This window comes from Ochotona curzoniae, unplaced genomic scaffold, assembly GCF_017591425.1.
Source record: "Ochotona curzoniae isolate NIBS_2020 unplaced genomic scaffold, NIBS_Ocur_1.0 contig_883, whole genome shotgun sequence".
NCBI lineage: Eukaryota > Metazoa > Chordata > Mammalia > Lagomorpha > Ochotonidae > Ochotona > Ochotona curzoniae.
The window spans coordinates 27824146-27842377 of NW_024466599.1; the positions used below are offsets into that span (position 1 = coordinate 27824146).

The 18232-nt window shown below is 43.8% G+C and overlaps 1 protein-coding gene across 3 annotated transcripts in view; it reads right to left on the reverse strand.

Moving 5' to 3' along the window:
- Window positions 1–11187, reverse strand: part of MAP4K3 (mitogen-activated protein kinase kinase kinase kinase 3) — a 146161-nt gene extending 134974 nt beyond the window's left edge. Inside the window, exon 1 of one of the 3 annotated variants that reach the window (XM_040993124.1) lies at window positions 10772–11187. In XM_040993124.1, the coding sequence (XP_040849058.1) occupies window positions 10772–10867 (96 nt within the window). In that variant the 5' untranslated portion in view covers window positions 10868–11187. The remainder of the gene's footprint in view (window positions 1–10771) is intronic. The other 2 variants (XM_040993122.1, XM_040993123.1) reach the window with 2 other exon arrangements.
- Between the last annotated feature and the right edge of the window lie 7045 nt (window positions 11188–18232).

An 18232-nucleotide genomic window follows, 5' to 3' on the forward strand; every position in this document is an offset into this window, starting at 1 on the left:
GTCTTAGCACAAGTAAGCGAGGGGGCCATGAGCACATCAGCAGTTATGGTCTTCAGTGAGGACAGGGGGAGTCAGCTTCAGTTACTCTGTTGAAGTACAAACATTAGGAGTTTTATAAGACCCCAACCCTTGACCACTTGCCATCGCAGGGTTCTTTGTGATGAAAAGGGAACTCATGAACCCATCTCAGAGTGCAATGGTGCCTCGGGAGCCACCTGTGTGAGTTGCAAGCTTATCTAGCCATCTCTTTCACAGAACTTGAATTTTATTCAAAAGGATGACAAATTATGACAAATTATGGTTAGGCTGGGATATTTCAGACAAGTTCTTGAAAAGTAATTTAAAACTAATTAAGCCTATCTATCACTCTGATGAAACTGACAGTATCGCGAAGTGGATGCATCCAAATTTTTCCAGGTGTAATTTTCATCTTGGAAGACATATCTACTTGAATCAATATTTTAGGACTTTTCTGATTGCAGGTATTATATAAGAAAATATGGCTACTTTAGGAAGATCTGGATAATTCAGTGAAATTCAAAATGACCAGTGCACATTACAAGAAGAAAAATAGAATCCACTGATTAAAATTCTGAAGATCTATATTAAGTTCAAGAAGGAACATGCAGCTAGCATTTTAACAGAAAGACAGGAGGGGTCCTTTGAAGGTCCTACTTGAAATCCATACTGCAACTAAACTGGAAGAAGCAACTACCTGTCAAGTTGTAGTGAGGGATCAGAGGAAAATATCCACAACCATCTGAGAGACTATCATTAAAAAAAAAAAAAGTATTTATTTGAAAGGTGGGGTCACAGAAAGGAAGAGAAAATCTTCTATCTGCTGACTCCTCACATTCTCACACTGGCTGGGGCTGGGCCTGGCAGAATCAAGAAGACGAGAACTGTATTCCAGTCTCCCAGGTGGGTCCAGGGGCCCAAGGACTTGGGCTATCTTCCTCTGCCTTTCCAGGCATATTCGCAAGGAATTGGATCATGAGTGGAACAGTGGGAACATGAACCAGTGCCCATAAAAGCTCCTGGTGTCAGCAGCAGCAGTTTAACCCACTGTGCCTCAATGTTGGTTCCGAGCAAAATATGTTTCTCTTCCAACTACTCAAATGTAACAGACTAAATTTTATATCAGGCCAAAATACCACAACAGGGTAATGAAGAAATGGAAAACCTGCTATTTTCTCTTTAACCAGATAGTAAAGTGATTTTAAAAATGTACAATATCACTCTTAATTTGTTTGTTTAGGAAACTATAGTTATTTTTCAGAAAAATGTTGTTTGTGTTAACAAGTGATAGGTTTATTGTACTAAATAACATTTAATTTGAATATTTTAACAAATCTTTATGAATATAATTGCTCTTAAACTGAATTGCTAACATGGTAGATAGTGAGATCGAATTAACATAAACATTACAATACAATCAGTGCTGCGCCTCTCAATTTTTAAAGTATAGAAAGTACTCCAAACCAAAAATTTAAGATTTGTAAATTCTAAAAAAAAAACCTTTTAGCAGTTTTTGGTTTTTTTAGGTTCACTTATTTTTATTTGAAAGGCAGATTTACAGAAAGAAGGAAAGATAGAGAGACATCTTCCATTCATTCCCCAAGTGGCTGCAACAGCCAGAGACTGAGCTGATCTGCAGCCAGGAGCCAGGAGCTCCTATCATATCTCCCTGTGGGTGCATGGGCCTCCTCTGCTGCTTTCCGAGGCTGAAAGCAGGGAGCTGAATTGAACATGGAACAGCCAGGACACAAACTGATACCCACATGGGATGCTAGTGCCATGGATGGAGGATTCACCTGTTGCAATATCCCATCTCATATCTAAACAATTCTGTCTAGCTTTCAAATATGTAATTAGCCCTGCCCTATCTAGCAAGGGTGATTTCTCCACACCCCCCAACACACCCTTCTCCCTTCCAGGCAGTCAGTGCTTTGTTCTTCTCCCTCGGGCTTTACACATGTGGTCCTACAACCCCCTGCTTTCTCTTCTGCCTTCCTCCTCTACTCCAAGCTGTAGAACCTATCCATCCTTGAAACAAGAGGGCAAAAGAGACAGTATCTGAGTGGTAGGCCTGAATTTTTCCTCTAGTTTCTAGACAGTGAAAAAAAGATTGAGCAAGAGAAGGTGAATGATGTATATAGGTAGATCTTTCTTGCAATCTATAATTTCCAAGAAGAGTTTACACAAACAAACGTCTGATTTGAACATACCCAAGCTTATGGTCAAACCTAAACTACTTCCAGAGTTAAAGGACTAAGGTAGGCATGACACTGTTATATTAAGAATCCAAACCTATAATCTCAGGTGAAGGCAGCTGAAGCTGAAATGTGGAATTAAAAAAAAAAAAAAAAAAAGATGTAAAAAAAAAAATAAAAGCAGAAAAGAAACATGATTTCATCTCTTAAATTATAGCCATGAGCACTTGTCTGGAGGTTCCAGCAGGGGAGCACAGCTTCTTTTATATCTATAACCAAAGAGCTGTCCTGTAGCAAGGAAGGTTGTCCTCCTCGGAGGAGCACCCAGCTTCCAGAGGAGCGCACAAGGAGCAGCACTGAGGGAGGAAGTGGACACCCGTCAAGCCAGCCAGATCAGCTCAATCAACCCTGCCCATCAGCTGGGGAACAGCTGTCACAGCCACATCATCCTCACATCCCAATCACAATGTTTTGTATTACAGATGAACAAACCTATCTTCTTAAAATTCATCTTAATCTTATGTTCAAAAAACAATGCAACCTGTATGTGGGACATTTGTTTGGTGTAAAAGTTCTAAGCCATGGTTTGGCATCCCCTTCTCCTGCTCTCAGAGTGCCTGCGTTACCATCACAAGCTCCCCCTTTCAATCCCAGCTTTCTGCTAATACACATTCTAGCACAGAGTAGGTGACGGCTCATGTCGCCTGGGTTCCTGTCACATACAAGAGACCTAGCCTGAGTTCTAGGCTGCTGGCTCTGGCTTAGACAAGTAACAGCTGTTGTGGAAATGTGGAGATTTGAATGGGAGATCTCTGTCTCATGGTCTTGAAAAACTAAGTAAGATGAAGTAAAAGCATACATACAAACATAAACAAAATGCAACAGTCTACACAAAGTTACACTTTGAGTCTTCCTTATCTGAACTATCTGAGCCAGAAATGTTTTAATTTAGTGTCTCTTTTTAGATTTTGAATACTTACATATACACACTATGTCCAAACACAAATTCATTTATGCTTCATGTTACCTTACATTTACACGATGTGTTCAGTGCACCTGAGCTTGTGACGCATCACATGAGATCAGATACCCAAGCTCCCACTTGGGGCATCAAGTCAGTGCTCACTAAGGTTTGGATTTTGGATGATTTCAGATTTTCAAATTAAGGAGCTCAACATGTAGTTAGTCACCAAGTCTACTAAAATGGCAAAGTATTTTCATATGTATATGAGTTACAACATTGTTTAATATGCAGGAGATACTTGCTTTAACCTACAGATTTGGTTTAGCCCCAGTAATAATTCCTAAAGCTTAATTCATTTGCTACTCATTACTGACCAAGTTCTAGGTCAAGCTTACTGTTGCCTTCTCTGTAAAGCCTGTTGTGATTTCTCAAGCAGAAACAATAGTCTCCTTCCTCAAGTCAGGTAGCCATGGTTTGCTCCTATCACATCAGCTCACTTGTTCATTCCACAAATATTTACTGAGACTCTTATCAAGACTGCATTTTAAAAAGTATTTTAAAAAGTGTGTTCAAAAAAAAGCATGACTAGATTCTCAAAAATGTTTGCATCAAAGTAGATTTATCTTCTAATTCCACATTTCTACAAACATTCTGCACTGGCCTTATATAGGTCTGGTTGTCATTTAGGCTCTGGAACCCAGCAGTGAGCAAAGCAAATGTACCAGCTTCCTGGATTTATCCTCTCCTGGGGAGACAGTTAACAAACGGCACAGTGAAACATCAGAAAAAGAGTAGTGTTAAATTTTGTATGATGCTAACACAACTAAAAGGTTCACACCCCTCTACCTGCATGGGGCTCTCTAAGCACTGCAAGCACAGGAAACAGTGTTCAGGATGGAAAGGAGGCGCCAGGCTATTACGAAGATCTAGTCCATGTGGACACGTATTAAATATGTAAAATGGTCCAGCTCTACTTGGCAATACAAGGATATTTCAAAAAGTCTGTGGAAATTTTGAATTAAGATATGTTTACTTTTGTGAAAAAATTTTTTGAAACTCATGTGCAACTTCTTTATAGTCAACATTTCCATGAATTTCTGAAGACTATTTTACTGGGATATCTTTTCTTATTCTAAACAAATATTCACCTTCCAAATATTTATTGATTTTTGTCTCAACGAGGCTAGTAAACTGTATAAACGTCAGGTCCAACAAAATCTTCATCCACACTTAACAAAAGCCATTAAGTGGGGGATGAGAAATGTTTACATATATAATGATACAGAGCAAACTCCCTAAAAGGTGACATATGAGCTGGAACCTAAAGGAAATGAAGGAAACCACGATGGTTTGGGGAGGAGAAGCCAGGGAAGGCAAATACAAAACCTATGAGGCTCAGAATGAGGAACAGAGCAGGGACAGTAGTAGGAGAAATACAGAATAATACTCAATTATCAATAACTGACAATGATTAGTGTTAGGCACTGCTGTGATAGCTCTGCCAAGCACTGTCACACTATCACTAAGGAAACTGAGGCACAATAAGAAAAATAAGTAACTGGCCCAAGGTCAAAGAGCTAGTGAGGGTGATACCAGGCAGCTCGGCTTCCGCACCCTGCTCAGAGTCACCAAACTACGTTACAGAAGGCTTGGTGACAGACTGCAAAGTGCCCAGAGAATTCCTTGGCTAGCAAGAGATCTAATACAACAAAAATGAGGAAACCAAGAATACTTTGATCTCCAACTATGACAAATAAAATAGAAACCTGTGAATACTAAATACTAGTCCTTGTTGTTTTTGCTACTCTACTCACCTGCCCCTTCACATTTACTTTCATGTACAACAGTCCAATGTCTGATGGTAGCTCCATATACTTTCATGAGAGAATTCACTGTTCATCCTCAATACATAATAATACATTAGCTATGTTTCACAAATAAACTCACAAATAGATCAAAGCATGGAGGTAAGTGCCTTCCTTGGGGAAGCATCTGTATCAAAGTCAGATAACCTGTTTGCTTTTATTTTTTTTTTTCAAGAAATTACACTGCAATCTATTCCACTGTATTTTTCATCTCAATTATAGGCTATTGATGAGAAAGTGTACTTCAATCAACTTCAAATAATCTATGTGAAGCCTCTAGACTGTATCCTCCTCTGAGCCTAACCACAGCTTGCTTTTCTTTACACTTAAGTCTCCATGTTCCTTATTAGCAGTCAGGTTTAAGAAATACATTTTCTACAAAGTTTCTTACAAATGCTATAAAACAAGTATCTGATGATATTAACCAGGATACCCTGAAAGATGCAAAGTTACAAATAAGACAACACACAATTCTCTACACATATAACAAGTAAATTTCTTGATTCCACGGCCTAATCCTCAACATCTCTCCTGTTAGTTCTCACAGAAATCCAAGCCTATTTATGAAGCCTACCATATGAGCACTGCTTTGGAGCTTAGTAACACTGCAAACTCTGCTTCAGAGGGTGGTTTCTATATACACACACAGATAAATCACCAATATCAACATCCAACCATGTGCTAGAAGACACCAGTACCAAAACACGTGACAGACACTACAGAGAAGAATCTTGTCATCAAGTAAGCTTGCAGTCGGCTGGATAAAGCAACATTTAACATGTTTCCCCGCCTTAAGACTTCTCAGTTTTTAATGTACCCATGATAATGCTTTCACACAAACACTCCAACCACATTTTTGAAAATGCCTATGTCCTGAATGTAGCAAGGGCCAACAAATGCTAGTCCAGCAGTAAAAGGTAACCCCAAGGCACTAAGCCTTTGCTAGTCAACACTAGGGCTTCTGACACAGGCTGGCATAAGCAAAGGCACACATTTGGAGGAAGACACAGCCTGCAGAGGTCAGTTGCGGACAGTGATCAAGGACTCAGGAGAAAGTGTAAGCTGGAGACAAGGCCAGATCCCCATAGGCCGTGAGCTCCACCAGAGGAGCAGAGCAGGGCGGGACCCCTTCTTCAGGGACATACCTAGACTCTTCCTTGAAAAACTCCCAGGCCCTACTCAACTCCAACTTTGCCAACTTCTGCTCCTTTCTAGCAATCAATCTGGAAAAACATCAAAATATAACACTTCAAGGATGGAATAATAAATTAGAAAAGACTCAGAACCCAAGAAAATGTGGCATAAGACACGTTACGATACTATTAGATGTTGATAATACCTAATTTCTCTAAGAAAACTTGCAAATGGCAACCCCCATACCATTTGTTTGTTTTATTTCTTTTTTTTCTTGATCATGGACTTCTTTGAAAAAAATAATGAATGACATAAGCCATGTCTCCAGAATATAAATACTAAGACACCAAGCTGTTTAATTTCAAGGGGATCTATTGGCCTCCTGGGGCTCAATCTAAGGCTTGGCTCTCACTCCTGCTCTCAATAGGTTCCCAGGTAACCTTGGCTGCAGATGTTTGCAACAGATAAAGCCTGCAAGGGATGGGGGATCTTAAAAGTAAGGTCTGACTTAAAAGTCAGACAAGCAAAAATCTGCTATTCTTATACCACTTTAATACCATGCAGATTAAAGGGGACATTTGCACTGGCCTGAAAACAATAAAGATAATGTATGTGTAGGGTAAAACTCTGGTCATTTCTTTAACAGAAAAGGCAGACAAGCACAAAAAGGAAATAATATCTTCAAAACACGCAGCTCCAAGAGGCTAAGCGATTTCACAAAGCTGCATGGCTGACAAATCCCAGATCATCCACAACCTCCCGCAGCCTTTGTAAATTAAACTATGCCACTCAAATACAATATGCTCATACAGTGCGTAGGATACAGTTTGCAAAATAAAAATCCCCTAAACAACAACCTCCCAAGAATAACTATAAATAATTAGGCCTTTAGCTTCTTTACTTAATCCAATCATTCCATTTTTAGCACCTAACCACTGACAAATTAAGGAGCAAATTATATGTACTGGGTTTTGAAAACAAAATATACTCCTCTAATGAACACAAATTGTATAAATAAGAATCGAAAGCAGCAAAAACAATGATGAATACGTATCTTTATAGCATGAACATATATGGACAAAAAAATACAACAGTACAAAAAAAGTTTAAAGTAGGTTACTTAGCAGGCAGGGGAATGACATGGAGTTTCTCTGCTTTGGTCCCTATTATCGGGTCTAAATAAGGGATCAAGCATCTCTTTTAAGACGCCTGTTTGGCAGGTGACAAAAACGGTGCAGCTCAGCTGCACAGCAGGGGCTGGGTGTTCCAACTGTTGCTTAAAGACCCATGCAAATGCCAGGTGTGGCCACAACTCAGATGATGCACTAAATGTGTCTCTCTATTTCTTTATCAGAATTAGTACTGCATAATCCACCTACCCTCTGCAGACAGGACTGCCTAGGGTTAAAACTGGAGCCTCTGGGGCCCACAGTGGCTTAGAAAGTTAATCCTTCACCTGCAGTGCCAGCATGCCAATGGGCACAGACTCATTTGGCTAATCCTTCCCCTACATGCACTGAGATTCCATAGTGTCACCAGTTCATATCTTGGCTGCTCCACTTCTGATCTAGTTTCTTGCTTAAGACCTGGGTAAACAGCAGAGGCTGGCCCAAGTCCTTGGGGTCGCTGTATCAATGTAAGAGACCCTGCACCCACGTGAGAGACTCTAAGAAACTCCTGGCTCCTGGCTTTGGATTGGCTCTGCCATTTGAAGAGTGAACCAGTGGATGGGAAAAAACCTCTGTCCTTCTCTCTGTAACTCTGCCTTTTAAATAAAAATAATCTTTAAAAATAGAAACAAAAATGGAGTCTTAGAATTTTGGATTTGCCACCTAGCAACTCAGACTAGTTACTTTAACTTTTACATACCTCAATGCAGTTAATAACAATACTCTATCACAGTACTAGTGTTACGATAAGTAGAAAAAAATTAGAACAGTGGTGGGTATTAAAATAACCACAAATGTTAGATAGCATTATTATTTAGCACCATTATTTTAAAGAGATGACAAGTATAATCAACTTTCTATGCTTCTACTGCATTCTAAAAAGAACACAAGCTCTAAATTTTTCATTTTTCAAATCATGGGGCTTACTACTGACCATTTAAAAAAACATATGGTCAAGGGGCCCAGTGAGGTAGTCTAGCCACTAAAGTCTTCACCTTGCATGCACCTGGAATCCCATGTGGGTGCCAGTTCATGTCCTGGCTGCTCTATTTCCCATCCAGCTTCCTGCTTGTGGCCTGGGAAAGCAGTAGAGAATGGTCCAAAGCCTTGGGACCCTGCACCTGTGTGAGAAACCCAGAAGAAGTCCTGGTTCCTGGCTTCAGATTTGTTTAGCTCCAGCTGTTGTGGCCGTCTGGGGAGTGAACCAGCGGACAGAAGACCTTTCTCTCTGTATCTCCTTCTCTCTGTGTATCTGCCCTTCCAATAAAAATAAATCTTAAAAAAAAATATGGTCAATATACAGCCAATTATTCCTGTAAAGAACTCTCAAAAAACTTACCATACATACTGCCACTGAAGACTCATATATTCATAATGTTTTACCTAAATTTTCCTCTAAATACAACTGGATTTCCACAACCACTCACTAGTACTTGGCTCATCAACTTATATTTTCACAAACACAATATTCCAAAACATTTTCTCCCTGAACTATCACACAGCCTTCTGCGACTCTTACCGTCCAATCCATTCCTCACACTGCAGGAGGAAGCTCTTTTAAAACTGCAGCTCTGGAGGCAGGCGTTTAGCCCTGCAGGGCCAGTCCTCTCCTCCACATCGGAGGCTTGGGTCTCACACCTGCCTCTGGTGCTCAGTCCAACTGCCTGAGAACATAGACCCTGGCAGGCAATGGCCAACCTGACTGGGCTCCTGCCATTGGGTGGGATACCGGTTTGCAGTTCTCCGGTCCCAGCCAGGGCCATGGCGCAGATTTAGGGAGTGAACCAATGGATGAATTCTTGTATGATCTCTTTATCTAACAACTTTACAAAAACAAAGTTTAGTTAAAAAAATCCAGATCTAATTTCACTCCCTGCATGGCTCACCACTGTCCTAAGGAGAGATGGGATTGCTTTGTAAGAACTCAGAGGCCTGCAAGATGGGGAACCACCCTCGCTCTGGCTGCTGAAGCCGTGAAAGCATTTCAAATCCTTGCCCACTCCCTCAGGTGTCACAGCCATAGTACACAGGCTTCCTGTGTCCAGCGGAAGCCCCTCTTAACGCAGCCTCACTTCAGATTTCAGTTGAAAGAAAGCTCATGGAGCTGCTAACCTTCCAGAGGATCGGGTCTTCCAGGGACACACTCCCATGACCGGGATCCTATTTGCTGCACAAAACTGCACTCACACTACACTTAAATCATTATGCAAATTGTTGTCTAATTCTCTTCTCGTCCAAAAAACTTAAGACACAAACTTCCAGTAAGATAGGAGACCACAGCTTTCTTTTACTGCTACGAATGTGTATGAAGTACTTTATATATATACTTTACATATTTCACGACTGTGAAAAGCACAACCCTCCCATAAGCAATGCAGAACGCAGGCTACACCACAGGCTTATCTTCAGTGAAGCCGGAGTGAAAGTCTCTGGCTGAAACGCGGCACAACAAAGTAAAGACTCAGATTCTCTTTGCGCATCCTCAGGTGTTGGTGAAACAGGAGGAGTTCAACTTTAGTTACTAGTAAGAAGATACACAACTGAATCAAAACTGCTGCCACATTTGGCAAGATTCTCCCACTCTCCTTTTGGCAGTCTCTCCAGGCCAAGAGTTGAGCTGGCCAGGGAACACTGATTTATCCTCCCACATTTAGAAGTGGTCCCTCTAACAACAGGAACATCGCACTGCAGACGGACTTTGAATTCTAAGCTTGTCAAATCAGTACCTTTCTGGAGTATTCAATTCACTTTAAAAAGGGGGGGGGGGCTGATCGTTGCATATCACGGACAAAAACAAGTTTAATGTGGCATCACAGACTCTGAGCAAACAAAGTAGATCTTCCCCTGTACTCTCACCCCTCGCTCACATGCCCCCAAATCATACTAACTGCGTTCCGTCAGCATAAGAAAAGCAATTACTTGGAAAAACTAAAAGCAACTGACAGGCTGACCCTAAAAGAAAACAAAAAGGATACAACAAAGTCAAGCAGGCCTGGTGGGCTACAGGAGCCCACCCAGTGCAAATGATCCCGGGTGGTTGCACTTGTGTCACGCGGGTTACACCAATGCCCAAGCCCCCTTGCTGTGCGGTTCGTCGCACTGATCCCCTGCCTATGCAACAATCGCACAGCCGCCCGGGTGCACTGAGAGCAGCCCCGGCCCCGCAGGGGACGCGCGGGAGCGGAGGTGTCCACACCCGCGGCCAGCGGAGGTGCTCAGGTAAGGACTCGGGAGGTCTGGAAGCAGGAGGGGGGAAGCGGCTGGCCCTTTGTTCGTGCCCAGGCACCGGGCCCTCGGCGTTCCGTCCTCCTCCTCCTCCTCCTCCCCCGTCGCCTGCCTCTCCCGGCGACCGGCAGCGCCCTGGCCCTGCCCGCGGCGGGTCGCGACCCGTGGCCTCGGCGGCGCGCGGCCCCTTGCCCTCCTCACCTTGTAGACGTCGCCGTAGGTGCCGCTGCCGATGCGCTGAATCAGCTCGAAGTCCTCCTGAGGGTTCCGGCGGGACAGATCGAAGCCGGGGTTCATGGCGGGCCCCGGGTGCCCCCCGCCTCCCTCCCGGCCAGGGGAGGGGGGGCGCTCAGGGGGCCACACGGAGAGTGGGCGCCGCGGCCGGACCCCCTGCTCCCCCGTCGGTCACAATCGCACGGCTCCACGCTGCGGCCGCGGCCGCTGCTCCCCCACCTCCTCACGCCGCGGCCGCGGACCACCACGACCGGCCTAACCGTCCCCGCCCCTCGCAGCCCGCCGCCGGCCGAGCCCGGGTCACACCCACAAGGAGAGGAGAACGCTCGCAGCCCCTCGCTCCGGGTGAAACTCCAACATGGCTTCCGCTTTGGCCGCTCCTCCCCCTCCCCTTACTCCGGCTCCTCCACTCTCCTCCCCCTTTTCCCGGCCCGAGCCCGACTGCGCAGCCGCGATCCCGGTGAGAGCGTTCCCAGGCCTCGCGCGCGCCCGGCGCCGACCTCGCGTGTGCGCGTGCGCGTGCGCGCCCGGGTCGGCGCGCGCTCAGCCCAGCCCGGCTCGCGCGGAGGCAGGGGGACGGCCCGACGCGCGGCTCCCTCAGGTTCCTGAGCACCCTTAACCGCAAAAGGCGGGGAGGTTGCGGTGTTTGGGACCGGCCCTAAACAGGTGATGTAGTTTTAATTTACAGGATAGCCAAGTCCAAACTGAGTGGGTTTTGAGCACAGACACTTAGGCTGCCGCGGAGCGCCGTGGCCTTCGCGGGGTTGCGCTTTGGACTCACACACAGTTCTCGGCCCTGGGCGTTACACACACACACACACACACACACACACACTCTCTCTCTCTCTCTCTCTCTCTCTCACTCTCTTCCCGGCCCTGGGCGTTGGCCTGCCAGGGGACAGCCCAGGAGGCCCTAGGGCATCGCCCCGGGAGGAGGACGCGCCCTCACCAGAGGGCGGGGACTGTGTGAGTTGCCTAGTGGCCCAGCGACCCAGAGCTGGTGCAGCGTGGACTAGGAGATTCACTCCAGCACCTGACATGGGAACACGTGACAAGCTCCGAAGCTGCCTCCCTTCCTAGCCAGAGCTCCACCCCTGACGAATAAACGGATTGTGAGTAGGCGGCTCCTAACTTTTGGGGACACCAGCCCCAACTGGCAATACGGCCACAAGAAAGCATGTAGGAAAGAGAGGACTGTCTTTCTCAATATGCTGCCAACTGGGCATTTCCAAAAGCTTAGATCGACTAGCAGGCGACCACATCTCTGGCTTCTTAATCCCTTCAGGCCCCACGCTAACTGCTGCTATTACCTCAAACCTGGTGGCTCCTGGGAAACTAGAACTTACCAAACCTGCTAAAGAAAATATAGCGTGTGAGATAATCAAGAACAGTTCACAACTTCAGACTTAAAACAGTATCAGTTCTTTTGCTTACAGTGAAATGGTGTGTCTACTGAATTATCTAAGAACTTGTTTACTCAGAGTACCTAGTGAGTAAAAGACGCTGGAGAACAGTCACCAGATGTACTAGCGTCTTTTGCTTCACTTAGCTTTTAATAATCTAAAAGCATCAGTAATATGAGAGTATCATTTAAATTACTGTCCTTGGGGTATGTGTCATTGAATTTCTTCTAGATGGATGTAAGACTCCAGTGCTTTTTTGTTTTGTTTTTTCTTTTTTTTTTTTTTAATTTGAAAATCAGAATGACAGGAAGACACAAAGAATCTTCCACCTGCTGCTTCACTCCCCAGATGGCCACAGCAACCAGGTCTGGCCCAGGTGGAATCCATTAGGAGCCATTAGTTCCATCCTGGTCTCTCCTAGGAGTGGAGGGGGTCCAAGTCCATGGACCCTATTTGCAAGTGCTGGATGGGAAGTGGAGTGACCCCAGGATTCCAGTAGTGGGTTAACCAGTTATGCCGCCACAGTCTCTGGTATCTTGATGATTATGCTGTTGACCATGAGGTTAATCCACGGTTAAGGATACTGCTTTTGCTGGTACTTGGCAGGAGGAGGAAGATGGATTGCAGACGTTTTTTGGTCAGCTTGTCCACATGTGCAGAATATTTGAGCTGCTTAGGCCAGATATGAAGATCATTAGCCTGGAATTCAGAGAAGCAGACCTAACCAGCTTTCCCAAAGAGGAACCAGCTCTGTTTTCTTTCTCTGACCTTTTAGTGCAGAGATTTTAGCCAGATTCTGGGGACTAAATGCTGTACAACAAAGTTCTAATGGTTTCACTGCTTTGTTTCCTGGGATTATCATCTGTGCAGATAACTTTGTATTTGCCTTACTAATAGACTTCTTTCAAAGGAAAAAGGCACTTCAGTAGGCTTGGAACTGTCTTAAAGTTTTGTTTGTTCCATTTGGCAGCACCAACTTGGTCTTTGAAAAGAGATGGATTCTCCTGTGAAGACCTGATTTGCCGTGTGGGTTACAACTTAAATAAAGGGAGCTTTTGTATCTCACTACTCACAAAGAATTAAAGATTTTGTTTTTTGTAATATACACATGGCCAAATGTACTCTCATTTTCTGTTCTAACACTCCTCAAGTAACACTCATACTTTCTTAGAATCGGAAAGACCTTCCCTCTACTTTAATTAGAAACATCCTTAGAAGTCATCTGATCTTTTTAGAAACTGCTTCTGCAGTACCTCTCCTGGATGTATTGCCCCTTGAATAGCTGCAGAGCAAGGGCCCTCTGTGCTTCTCAGCACACTGCACTATGAGATAGTGCTCCAGTGAATAATCATAAAAACGAATAGAAAAAAATAGAAGTGTCTGACATTACCAAGTGCTAGCGAGGTGCCGGGACCTAAGCTGAGTACTTCCCATGCATTGTCTCATGTAATTCACTCAACAACCTGATGACAAGGGGATTTCCATTTTTGAAGCACACGTAGATTATGCTGCTCAAGATCATACAGAAAGCTCCAATTTGAACTAAAGCCAGACTGTTACTCTCTAGTCTATATTTTACACACATACATGTATAGAAGTTGGATATATATGTAAATATAATATTTATTTCTTTATTAGAGAGAGGCAAAAAGCTCCCATCTGCTGGTGACTCTCCAGATAACTGCAACAGCCAAGACAGCGTCTGACCTAAATCAGGAGCTGGAAGTTTAATCCAGATCTCCCACATGGATGGCAGGGACCGACTACTTGAACCAACATCACCACTGCCTCCACATCAGCAGGAAGCTGGCATCGGAAGCAGAGTCAGGATTCAAACCCAGGTATTCCAGTGTTGGATGTGAGGATGTGATTTCTTCTAAACCCCTATACTAAATGTTAACCCCACCATAAATTATATACATTATATATAGTATGTTATATTATGATATATGTCACATTGTATGTGGTAGGTAATATATAATTTCTCTGATGCAAAGCCAAAACCTGACTCCTGTAATATATTTAGAGGTGATGGTTACTAGATTCTGTTGATACAGAATGCAGAAAAGAAAGGTACAATGCCTATTCTAAAGGAATTTGCAGTCTCACAAAACAGTGTAAGAAGCACTGCGAAGGAGCAGAAATGTAGATGGGAGGAGGATTTAGGATTTAGGAATGAGACCAAAACCAAAACGAGAGAGATCTCCCATATATAGGTTTATTTCCCAAATTCACACAACAGCTAAGAGGGACCAGGCTATAGCTAGAAGCCAGGAACTCAATCCATTTCTCCCACATGGGTGATAGGGACCAAAATATTTGAACTACAACATGCCGCCTCCCAGGATGTGTGTTAGCAGGAAGCTGGTTCCAAAATGGAGTAGCCAGGACTAGAACCAGAAGCTGTAATATGGGGAAAGTCCAAGGAAAAGCTTGACGTGCTGTGCCACACACCAGCAGCATTCTTTGGCTTATAGAGCTCCTGTTTGACACAAGGACCACTCAGCTTTTTAGTACACCAACAGTTCCAGTTAAGGTACTGAGTAAGCTTTAGCTCAGCAAAGACTGTCCAGTGGGGAAGAGAGCTGGGAAAAGAAGCCTGCCTGGGAGTGGGTAGACCTGGGTGTCTGCAGGTGTCAGCTGTGTTGTTCTGGGAAATTCAGTTTCCTTATTTGCATATCTCCTAATAGGGTATTTCTCAATGTAGGTTTTATTAGCATTTGGGGTGGGACAATTCTTTCTTGCGTGGGATGGTCCCCATGCATTGTAATATTTCTGTGCCTCCCCCTTGCATGTCATTCCCAGCTGTACTGACATTAACAGCAAAAAAGAAAAAAAAGGACGCATCACCAGTGCCTGGGTGGCTGGGTAGTGGTAGGTGACTGGACTGAGAATGTTTCTCTGTCTTGTGTCTTAGGAGAATCATCATCAATACCAAACTGTTTATCAAAAATATTCCTATGTTGTACAGTATATTGCCTAAGAGAAATTCCCATGTATGAAGTATGGTCCTTCTTATTCCATCTGCTGTGTCGAGTACCCAAGTAGTGTTTCACTGCCCTCTGTGGATCCAATTCCACCGGCTCTTTATCACACAGTGCCTTAGACCCCTTTGGAAAGCTCCAAATCTGGACTTTCCAGGTTATGGAAATCTTCATGGAGAAAGGAGCATCTAAGCTGCTCCTTGAAGGAGAATTGGTGGATTAAGTAGATTGGAAGATATATTCTGTGCCAAATGTAGGAAGGTTGCATTCAAAGAGATAGTTCTGTGTGTGGTGAAGGTGGTAAGAGTTGAATGTGGAGGAGAATAGTCCACATGGGATGTTGCAAACCAATTTAAATTATCTGGATTTTTAAGCTCAGGTCAAAAGGAGTCTGTCTGTTGATGGAGTCTTAGCAGAGAAATATCATAATCTTATTTGTGACTTAGCAGTTACCAACTGCAGTGTAGAGAATGAATTAGAGGTAGTTGGGAGGACTGCAAACATGATGGGAGAATGATTAGAGAGTACTTACAGAAATATAGGTGAGCAAAAATGGTGACCTTAATCTACATAGTGATTGTGGTATTTGAAAATTTGGGTTGAGATGAAACCCCATGGAGAAAATATATGGCAGGAGAAAAAATAAGTTCCTAGAGAGCACCAATATTTAGAGTGTACGCAGAAGCGGATCCAGCAAAGAAAGCTAGAGAGGTGGGACAAGTTATAGTTTGTAGGAACAGAGTGATGTGGCGGTCCCAGCTCAAATCTGTTTGCGGAAGTATCTGTTGCAAGGAAGGAGGAATGTGATTAGCTGACAACCTCCAGCCACCTTGCCCTTCAGATGCATCACAACAGTCATCGAGATTCTCCCACCCCATGGGTGCTCCTAGGCCACTGAGCAGGCCATTCTTTCTCACTCCAATTTTCCTTGACGAGTACTCTGGTGATCCTGGTTGGCCTGAGCCTTTCCCAGACCTACTGCACAAACATGCCCTTCTTTCTCTCATCCTTCCCTGCACACTGAGACATGCAATACTGTTCCAGGCTTTTTCCTTCTATTTTGTCCTCTCGCTTCTTTATCCTTTGCAGGTGTCTCCGCCAATAAGTGTCGTGCACTTCTATCTTTCCCTCAAATAAATAAACTGTAAGAAAAATATATTCAGGGGCCCAGTGTGGTAGCCTAGTGGCTAAATCCTGGCCTTGAATCTGCCAGGATTCCATATGAGCGCCACTTCGTGTCTGGATGTTCTACTTCCCATCCAGCTCCCTGCCTGTGGCCTGTGAAAGCAGCAGAATACAGCCCAAAGCCTTGGGACCCTGTACCTGTATGGAGGAACCTGGAGGAAGCTCCAGGTTCCTGGGTTTGGATGGGCTCAGCTCTGGCCATTGTGGTCACTTGAGGAGTAAATCAGTGGACAAAGATCCTTCTCTGTCTTTCCCTTCCTCTGTAATTCTTACTTTCCAATAGATAAATAGATAGATAGATAGAATATTTTTTTTTTTAAAGAAAAGAAGGGCCTAGCAGCAAAAGTCCTCGCCTTGAATGCACCAGGTCCCATATGGGTGCCGATTTTAATCCTGGCAGCTCTACTTCCCATCCAGCTCCCTGCTTGTGGCCTGGGAAAGCAGTCGAGGACGGCCCAAAGCCTTGAGACCCTGCACCCGCATGGGAGACCTGGAAGAGGTTCCTGGCTCTTGGCTTCAGATCGGCACAGCATCAGCCACTGTGGTCACATGGGGAGTGAACCATTGGATGGAAGATCTTCCTCTCTGTCTCTCCTCTTCTCTGTATATCTGCCTTTCCAATAAAAAAAATAAATCTTTAAAAAAAGAAAAGGAAAAATATCTTCACATTTCTAATTTGATTTTACCGTCTACTGAACTGATTCAAATGACATCAGTAAAGCAAAGGAATTTTGAGAAACAGTGGATCAGCAGTGCCCAGGAGAGATGGAGAAAGAGACACAGAATTGTACCTCTGATTGTCATTATGGAAGTCAGGACTGACCTAAACTGCTAAGGTTCATATTTCCTCTTCTGCCATTGTGTCTATTAGTTATATCTTTCCAAACCCTTTTCAACATTTTTTCATACACAATGATCACCAGATATTTCATCTGGACACATTTGGTTGATAATGTGAAGTCTTGTTAGTCTTTGTTAGTTTGAAGTCTTTCTAAACTTAGGCACCAAGACTTAAATTCAGTGTTCTAAATTCAGTCAAGTCAGTGTTGACTGTGAGGAAATTATAACTGTCAATTATCTGAACACTCTTGTAGCCTACACTTTAATTCATTTTTTTAAGACTAGTGATATTTTTATTTGTTTATTTTGTTTATTTAAGAGCCATCAAGAGGGAGGCAGTGAGGAGGAGGGGGCGGGGCAAAGGGACAGAAAGAGAGAGAAAAGTCTTTCATCTACTGGTTCAATTCCCAAAGGCTCGCTACAGCTGGATTGTGTCAGACTGAAGCCAGGTGAAGGTCTTTAATGTGGGTGGCAGTACCCAAGCACTTAAATCATCATTTGCTGCCTTCCCAAGGTGCTCATTTGTAGGAAGGAGCATTAGAAGTAGAGATGGGACTTGATTCTAGACACTCCTTTATGGAATACAAACTTCCCAAGCCATCAGCTTAACTTGCTGTGTCACACCTTTTACTGATTCAGTTATTTTTTTATAGCCACAGCAAACTCAGAGGTACTGCACTCTCCATGCTGTCTTGATGATAATTTCTAATTACCTAACCCTCAATTCCAACTTGTCCCTGTATCTTGATCAAGAAATATCTCCCCAAAACACATTTGCTGCTCCCTAAATGCCATATTTTTAGGTATTCTTGAACTGTGCTGTCATCAAGTACCAAGGACAGGAGAGGTGGTCTTACACATCCATCTGAAACACTTTATCAAACTAGATACATTATACCCTGCCAACACTGGATCAGGCTAGATACCATCTTTTTGTCACCAAGCATATTTAACAACACCACCAGAAATACTGAGCACAAATTTCCTTGACTCTGTATTGCTACCAGTTAAGTGCT